We start from the raw sequence: 9,156 nt of genomic DNA on the forward strand, positions 1-9,156 counted from the left end.
GGTTCTATTTGATGAGTGTCTACAAGGAGTTCATTCTGAATCGGAACTGTAAATCGGATCCGGGTCATGGACCCAATACATGGCACCCATGAGGGGCGGCCTGACCCAACCCACGAGCAAGGGGAGGGTTATGTGAATGACTCCCTCTCCCCTTTTGCTTATTTGAGTGAGAGATTGGAACGGGGGAGGACTTAGGGTTGGCTATAAATAGATACTCTTAACCCTAAGTCCCATAATATAACATCTAATCAAGATTTGTCTCTCTCTCTCTCTCCCTATTCTCCAAGTAATTGTGTGCTCTTGGGATTCCATCTCTTCTCAAGGATTTGTGGTGTGGAGTTCTCTACGGAGAAACCTGACAAGACATTCGAAGGTCGTGAAGGAGATCGTTCAAGTTTGTGAAGTTTGTAACCAAATCCGTACGAGATCATCTTCCGTTGCGTTCTCATCTCCGTTTAGGTAACACCCTAATGGATGGTAATTTATTTACAGGAACAATAGCCAAACAACCTTTGGGCTCCATCTGAGAGGGTGTGATTGCTGAGTCATCATAGGCATTTTGTCAAGCACCTTGAGTACTACCACCCAAAACACTCTCTGCTGCTAGTTTCGTCTTTCTCCCAACCACTTTGTTCTATTCTCCCTCAGGAACCCCTATATGAACACCCTCAACAGTCTCATCCGTCAAAACACTCGAGAGTTCAGGCAAATCATCGGTATACTGGTTGCCAAGAGGAGCAGGCTTCCGAACAAGACAGCTAGTTGAGGAATGAGCAAAAGATTTGCAAGAAGTACAGATTGTGTGCTTTCAATCGTACTCCCCCCTTTGAGCCGTGAGAGTTCCATCATGTTTCTCTAACAGCTAATTCATTATTCAATTTTAAACTAACTTTAAACCCTTCTCACCTAACACAATTTTTCAAAGATAAGTACTCCCTTGAACCAATCCATCTCTAACAATTAAGTAAGACAACGTTTCTTTGTAGATGTTTTAATTCTTAACTGATCCTAATAAAAGGGTAGAAAAAGCAAAAGGAAAAGTAGAAGAAAAGAATGGACTATGCCGTGAGCATAGAAATCTAGTAGTTGGAATGCAGAAGTGTTTCTCTTTATTCATGTATTGTACAAAACAAATTGGCATTTGGGATCTTATACCCACATGTGATGTCAATACGCACGCAAGTCTGTTGGGTCACATCAATTACCTTTTCTGACGTCTGGGCCAAGTTAAAGGCTCAACCCCAAGCATGGGCCCCATTAGTGACACGTAAAGAGTATGACAGCTTCAATCTGCAGCGTTGGAATGAGATCAGATGGTTCAGAGGCTCTCCCTTTGATCTCAGAGGCTCTCCCTTATTTCAACTGCTCCTCCTTCTTCCTTCTCTTTGTTTTCCAAATTATAGAAAAAGGGCTTGGAAGTATTTGGTATGGAATTTTTCGTGGAGGGAGAGGAGGAATCCTGCAGGAAAACAAGTGGAAATAATAATAATAAATTAGAAGCTATTTGGATTCTTAATTTTAAGGGCACTCTAAAAGACATGGTAAAAGCATTTTGATTATAGAATCAAGGAACAACACAAACGAACAAAAAGAAGTATGTAAAGGCCCTTTATGGATTAAAAAAAAAAAAAGTCACCATAATCCGGCAATTTCAATCTGCGCCAAGTCCAAATTCATGGGGAGGTGGTGGTGGTCTTCTGTCGTCAGTAATTGCTGCTTAATGGCAATAATCCTGCAATTCAGGTAGCTTGTAACATTGCCATGGGCCAAAGCCAACCTGAACAGAAATGAAGAAGAATACTAAGTTTCAGTTTAGACTAATAAAATTCCGGGAACAAACTAGGGGGAAGCCTCAGGCTTTTTTTTTTTTGGTTTTTCAGGATTGAAAATTTAGAGAAATTTTTTTTGACTGAAATTAGGTGCATCGTTCTTTCTAAGGTCTAATCAAGAAATGGGATTCTCAAAGTGGTTTAATTCTTTGAACAAAAGTTTGAAAAGATCAGCTTTCATGATTGATGAGGAGAAAGATGAAAAAGCGTTTAATTTGTCAACTCCAATCTTACTTGTAGAGGAAGCTCTGATCATGGAGGCCCACCACCAATTCTGAAGCTCCAATCTCTCTGACCACTGAAGCAATCGTCAGTTCCTCTTGATCACCTTCCCTTACCACAATTTCAACATTCGCCTGCAAATATAAAGAAAGACATGCTTATTGCCCCCAAAACTCGTATACATATAATAAATTGGATTGTAGGAAGAAGAGGAGAGAAAGAAGGAAGCAAATTGAAAAGAAAATAGAGAGAAATTGAGGATACACCGAAAAAGGTGTCGCAGAGATCTTTGAAGGAGAGAGCCAATTGAAAGCCTCGTAATCTGAGGATCCTCTGTTTTTTCTTGCTCTTTGATTTCGAAGATGGGAAGACATGAAGCAGAGTGATCAAATCCCCAAAGCGAACTAAGTTGCGAAGAGCCCATTGAAGTGCTGTTCGAGCTGCTTCCACATCTTCTACCACTACCACTAGTTTTCTCGTCTCCATTCTTTTTCCTCCTCCTCCTTCCCTTACTAGGGCTCCACTTCGAGAGAGAAAGAGACAGACGATTCCATTTATTTATAGTTCCTCTCCATCGCACGGCCTATGTAGGATTTATTACGATAAAGTACATGTACCCCCAATATTTCGCATACCGTCCTAAGCGGCTCAATATTTCACGTACCATCCCTCAATATTCCAGCGTACCATCCTTGCTTTATACCCCAAATGCCATATAGGTCTAATCCGTTAAATACAATCGTTAGATGACAATATTTTGACCATTTTACTTTTTGCTTCATTTTCTTGAATTTGAAAAGATTTAAATACCCTCACTTATTTGTTGCCCAAAACTAATTGAAAATAACCAATTTACCCTTTGTTTTATTTTCATAAATGAAAAGACCTAATTGTCCTCACTTATGTATTACCCTAACCTAATTTGAAAAGACGATTTTACCCTTAAATACTTGTTCCTAAAAACCCCCAAAATGCCCTCATCTTCCCCAAATCATCATCTTTTTTTACATACCCACCACCACCACCACCACCCACCATTAACACCATCACCAAAGCCAATACTATCACCAGTCCACCACCACCCACTATTTGCGTAGCCACCACCACCACCCACCATTCCAGAAATCAAATCCTAATTTGGGGGTAAGAAAAAACACAGATTTTTTTTAATTTTTATTTGTAGATGCAACAAAGTAGCACCACCTCTGTTCGTTTAGTTCTTTCCTTGTCAATGCATTTAACTTAATTTTCAGTCTACAACCAACACAATATCTTCTAAAGTAATAATACTAATCTGTTACACATGTAAACAAATTCTCATAGTGTCACAGTAGGAAACAAATTCTTCTCTTTACTCTGTTTTTCTCCCAATTTCAATTTTTCTTTTTCACATTGTTTCCCTTTCTCATTTTTGGAGTTTGGTCTTTGAATAAAGGGAAGTAGAGAGGTTAGGACATAGAGAGAGAGAGAGAGAGAGAGAGAGAGAGAGAGAGAGAGAGAGAGAGGAGCAGGGCCTTCCACTAAAAACCAGAGATGGAAGTATTAGAAACTCTGGTCTTATCTGGTAACAGAACTTCCAAATCTTTCCATTTTGTGAAAGACTCATCGCAAATCGCTATTTTTTGTTTGCTTCTCTTGATCAATCATTATATTTTTAGTTGTTTTCTTGCATTGGACATCAAGATTAGTTCAGAAAAGTTGAATATTAAGTATATAAGTTTCATCACTGGTTTAGGGTTTCATCGAATTGGTTGATAAGATAAACCTGTACGGAAATTGATTTGTTTCCAGAGAATTTACCTCTCATTTGTCTTAAAACCCAAAGCCAATGGTGGGTGGTGGTGGTGGTGGTGGTGGGTATGTAAAAGAAGATGATGATTTGGGGAAGATGAGGGCATTTTGGGGGGTTTTTAGGAACAAGTATTTAGGGGTAAAATAGTCTTTTTAAATTAGATTAGGGTAATACATAAGTGAGGGCAATTAGGTCTTTTTATTTATGAAAATAAAACAAAAGGTAAATTGGTCATTTTCAATTAGTTTTGGGCAACAAATAAGTGAGGGTATTTAAGTCTTTTCAAATTTAAGAAAATGAAGCAAAGGGTAAAATGGTCAAAATATTGTCATCTAACGGTGGTATTCAACGGATTGGACTTATGTGGTATTTGGGATGTAAAGCAGGGGTGGCACGTGGAATATTGAGGGGTGGTACGCGGAATATTGAGCCGCTTAGGGGGGTACGTGAATATTGGGTGCATTCTAGGGGGGTACGTGTACTTTACCTGATTTATTATTATTATTATTATTATTATTATTTATTATTATTATTATTTGGGTTTAAATATTTTTTTAATGTGGTAGAGGTTCTGAAGTTGCGAAGTTTCTAGCAACCACCAATTCTGAAAACAAACTTGGGATCTTTATCTTCTCTAGTACAGTGCACTGTCAAGTGCACTTGCGTGGTGCATCAGGCAGTGCACAACACTTTGAGAGGGTTTATTGGGTCTCTAGAACCTGCACGTGTGACTGTGGGAGCATACCCACAAGTATTGTCTTGGATGAGATTTTCGTTTTTAGGGTAGTACGATTCTTTCATATGTTTCTGTGTCTAGGCATAGGAGCCACGCACACCACGGGACCAAGCAATGTTTTTTTTTAAAAAATAAATAAATAAATAGGCTCATGGCAGGCTCTATCTTCCAACCATTTGATAGGTGGATCTGCTTCGAAGATGGAAGATGACATTTTCGATTGAATAAGATAATCCTTTTATTTGGTTAGAATTGAAAAAGATAATCAATTCTGATTATCTTGTCGGAACCGTCAGATAGGGAGGGAAGAAATCAAATCAAATGCATTCAATACTACTATTTGTATGATCCATCATCATCTATGATGTGCCAGCTACTACCAAATAGATGGATAAATGGTATGGTAGTATTTTTCTAAGGCCACGTACCATGCACGATGGCACGATTGATGCTTCGGAAACCACATGATGTATGATATCCCCATTTGAAGAAACGTGCAGTGGAGTGTACGGGGCTATTACAAGGCTATCACCTATCATTAGTTTTTTGTTATATTATATATATAGAAAAAGAAAAATTAATAAAAAGAAGAAAATTCTCTATGGGCGAGTATATAGCCCATGCCTAGACACAAAAGGGTAAAATGACCACCACGTCTCATGAAGGGCAAAAATCTCTCCCCATGATGCCAACAAGTGCATTCTCATTGGCTCTTGTGCATATATAGAGGCAACGCTCCCACACAGAGAACATCAACCCATAAGAAAATTAAGAAAATAAATTTTATATTATTTTTGCATCCTAGTGACCTTAGCGATCCTATGTGCTACAGAAATATGAAGTTTGTCCTTCGTAACAATTGAAACATAATCCATATTATTAGAAATATCATTTACAATGAAAATAGCTTCCATAGCAAATCCTCTTTGCTGTATAAGCCAAGGTAGCGTTTGGTAACGATCGGAATAGCATTCTTTACCGTTCTTCCGTTCTTTGAGAACAAAAAATACAGGAGTGTTTGGATTGTCGGTTCCTTTTTTTGGTCTTTCAGAACGAACCAGCTGGCATCTTCATCAAAAGAACGTTCTTTACAGACCGTCTCAGACACAGTCTATAAAGAATGAGAATGACAAGTGAATGAAGAAATCGAGCAAAACCAATGAAGGGTCTTGGTTTTAAGAAAGCAACTTGCGAAGAGAAGGGGAAAAGAAGGAGCAGAGGAGGAGACGCAAACCTGCAACTGTGGCCTTCAAGGTAAGAACAACATGCCATTCTCTCATCTCTCTCTTGCTCTCTCTCCCTCTCTCTCTTGCTTCCTCTCTCGCTCTCTATCTCGCTATCTCATTCTCTCTGTCTCTCTCTGTCTCTCTCACACTCTCCCTCTCACTCTCTCTATGTCGCTCTCTCTATCTCGCTCTTGGTCGTCCCTGTTGGGTGAAGATCTGACGAGATCTACATTTTTTTCCTTTGAATGTCTCAAGAATTGGATCACCATCCCTATTATTGGAAGTATTCAACCGAAAAGGTTTGGACTTTAGGGATTTTTGGAGAAAAATTGATTTTAGGCATGGATTTTAGGGATTTTATGGATTTTGTATGATCTGTGAGTATGTTTATAATTGATTTCTAGAACACATTATTATTGTTAGGTATTATTTTTTTGTATTATGGTTCTATGCCTCTCTTTGTCTCTGTTTTAGGTATAGATTTTAGGGAGTTTTTTGTTGGACAAGTGTGTGTCCATCAAACCCGGTTCGGTCCGGTTCAACCCGGTTCACCTTTGTATTGAACATTAATATATTTTAGTTTAATATTGTCACATGCGATATAAACTTTTTGAGCATTATGTGTCCGTAAATTTTACTTAAAATGGTAGTCACGACTAGGGTTTGGGCTGGGCACCCTTATCATATGGTCGTCGCATTTGGTATGCCTAGACATGTGATGTCAGGGTACGATTGTGAGTGCTCACATGTTTGATGTGTGCATTGGCGAAGAATCTACTTTGTCGATTCCCTCATGTATTACTACCAGATGTAGGAAGGGATAGACATATGTCACCGACACCCTTTGCCTGAGGGAACCCTGTCGCTGCACAGTATGATCGCATTCTTTGGTGTTGAGGAAAACACCCTATACACTCCAAAGCCATGTTTTGATGATAACAAATAAAATCTCTCTTGGACTAACATTTGTGTAAGACGTTTAGATGAGAGCGTAGCACCAAGTAAGGGGGAGCATACAGAAGAACAAACACAAGAGCGTATAAAAATACATACAAGAATAATGCTCAAGGTGATTCCAAAGATATGGAAGTCAACGAGTCAAACTTTGAAGACTAAAGAGCCTATTGAAGACATATTGAAGACTTTGTAATCATGTATTTGTAAATATAAGTCACAATTGATGTAATGCACACACGCACGCATACATCCATTTAGAATGTCCTTAGGAGGTAATTTGACCCCTTAGATACATGACCATTTGAGTTTGGAACCCCCAAACCAACCCCTTAGTGGAATTGAAGTGTTTCCACTGAAATTGCCCAATCCGACATACCGATTCCTAATCCGGCATACCGGATTAATGGGAATCTCAGGAATTGGCTCACAGTAGCCCTCCGGTGTACGCTGGATTATGATCCAGCATACCGGATCCTTGTTGGCTTAGTTTTACCTAGATCTAGCATACTGGATAGGTAACCAACATACCGGATCAGTGTATTACTGATTTTATTTGACCGTTATTCCCCTGTTCAATATGGAAATTAGGTGATCCGGCATACCGGATTAGAATCCAGCATACCGGATTATATATGGCTTTTGGAATCCGATCTTAATTTAGATTCCTAATTAATTCAAGCCATCTAGCCTATAAATACCCACTTGTTTAAGGCTCTAAACACCACTACTAATCACAATCAAGAGCCTCCAAAAACAAGTCACTCTCAAGTGAGAATTCAAACACTCATTCAAGGCATTCACTCTCACTTGGCTTCCTTCATTCAACTTGCATTAAAGCTTCATAGTTTGAAAGGTAGCAAAGCTTTACTAAGGTTTGAGGTAACTCTAAAATCCCTTAGTACCACTTTTACTTTATATAAGTAGGTTGAGTTCTCTTGCTTGGAATCAAGAGTAGATTGAGTTCTCTTGCTCATTGAATCAAGATTAGTTGTTGATTGAGTTCTCTTACTCATTATTCAAGAGTTGTACGAGTTCTCTTGCTCACACTCAAGAGTTGTTATAGTGAAATTCTCTCTAAGGTGAGAGAAGTGGACGTAGGCAAGTATTGGCTGAACCACTATAAATCTCTTGTGTTGCTTTTTGATTTATTGCTTGTTTATCGCTTGTCTTTACATTGGTAATTTGTTTTAATTTTCGCATAAGTTTTTAATCTTCCAACCTTCACCTATTCACCCCCCTCTAGGTGAATTCACATTTGGTTCATCAATGACTGAGACTCAAGCGAGTCAAAGTCGGTGTTCTGGGAATGCGTGAATACTTTGTGAGTGAAGGAGTTATCCAACATGGTCATCACTGCCTGATTGGGAAACACCAAGATTGAGACTGTCTGTGTATGGTCGGATCAGAATCTAGATCCAGTGCCGTTTTGGAAATGGTTTTGAAAAATCTATTTTACATAAAATGATAGATTATATATAATTATTTGAATAAAGTGTTTGAGTTTTGCGGGACCCGATCAGATGCACAAACACTTTATATGGACATGTACTATGGATTGGGGTTTGGTAGTACTTGTGTACATGCCCTAGATTCCATAATGATGGTGTTGATTAGTGAGGGGGTTGTATATGATAAATTGTTATCATATAGGGAGTTATTTGGAAATTGCTATTTTAATTGGTTCTTTATTTAATTAATGGATATGGTGCTAATTATAGTTATCCATAAATATTAAATAAATTAAGTAGCTAATTAATACTTTCCCTATTAGATTCTGCTTCTTTCCCTTTTAGAAGCACTTTGAGTTTAAACAGAACTGCCAAACTGAGAGAGAGAGAGAGACAGACTCTCACTGGGATTAAAGTAATCCATTAGGGTTTTAATTAAACCCTCACCTATATAAGGGGACCAAAACGCAGAGGGGACACACAGTGCTCTATGTTTTCAGCCTGACCCTCTCTCTTGCGTTTTGGTCACTCTCTCTCCTTCTTCTTCTAGTTTCTCTCATTTGTGTTTGAGAGTCAGGGTTTTAGAAACCCAGATCTGTGCTGAAGAATTTGAGAGCATCTGGGATTGGCTTAAAGAACCTTGGTAGTGCCATTGGAGGTTTAGATCTGTTTACTTGGAGCGCTCACTGGAGGAAGAACCATTGTCTATTGGAGGAACAACACTTGAGGCTCACCAGGTTAGCAATTCTTGATCAGTTCCTTCAGTTTTAATTGTTTAATATTTATGGGATACAAAAGAAACTCGAATCAATTTATTTTCGTTGCGCATTCGAGTATGGGATGGATCCCTTTTGCCATGTGATGACTAGAGATGCATTTTTCTCTGTCCCTAATGTGTTCTAAAATTGCATGGGACACATGAGGGAAGGAGAAACACTGACAGGGA

At 38.7% G+C, this 9,156-nt stretch overlaps 1 protein-coding gene across 1 annotated transcript; it reads right to left on the reverse strand.

Annotated features, from left to right (window-relative positions):
• Nucleotides 1–1,353: 1,353 nt before the first annotated feature.
• Nucleotides 1,354–2,537, reverse strand: LOC122651798. Its single transcript, XM_043845338.1, has 4 exons — nucleotides 2,316–2,537; nucleotides 2,064–2,185; nucleotides 1,637–1,777; nucleotides 1,354–1,459 (listed from the first exon to the last, which is right to left on the reverse strand). Exons 1-4 carry the CDS (start codon nucleotides 2,535–2,537, stop codon nucleotides 1,354–1,356), a joined length of 591 nt encoding a protein of 196 aa, XP_043701273.1.
• Between the last annotated feature and the right edge of the window lie 6,619 nt (nucleotides 2,538–9,156).

This window comes from Telopea speciosissima, chromosome 1 (genome assembly GCF_018873765.1).
Source record: "Telopea speciosissima isolate NSW1024214 ecotype Mountain lineage chromosome 1, Tspe_v1, whole genome shotgun sequence".
Taxonomy (NCBI): domain Eukaryota; kingdom Viridiplantae; phylum Streptophyta; class Magnoliopsida; order Proteales; family Proteaceae; genus Telopea; species Telopea speciosissima.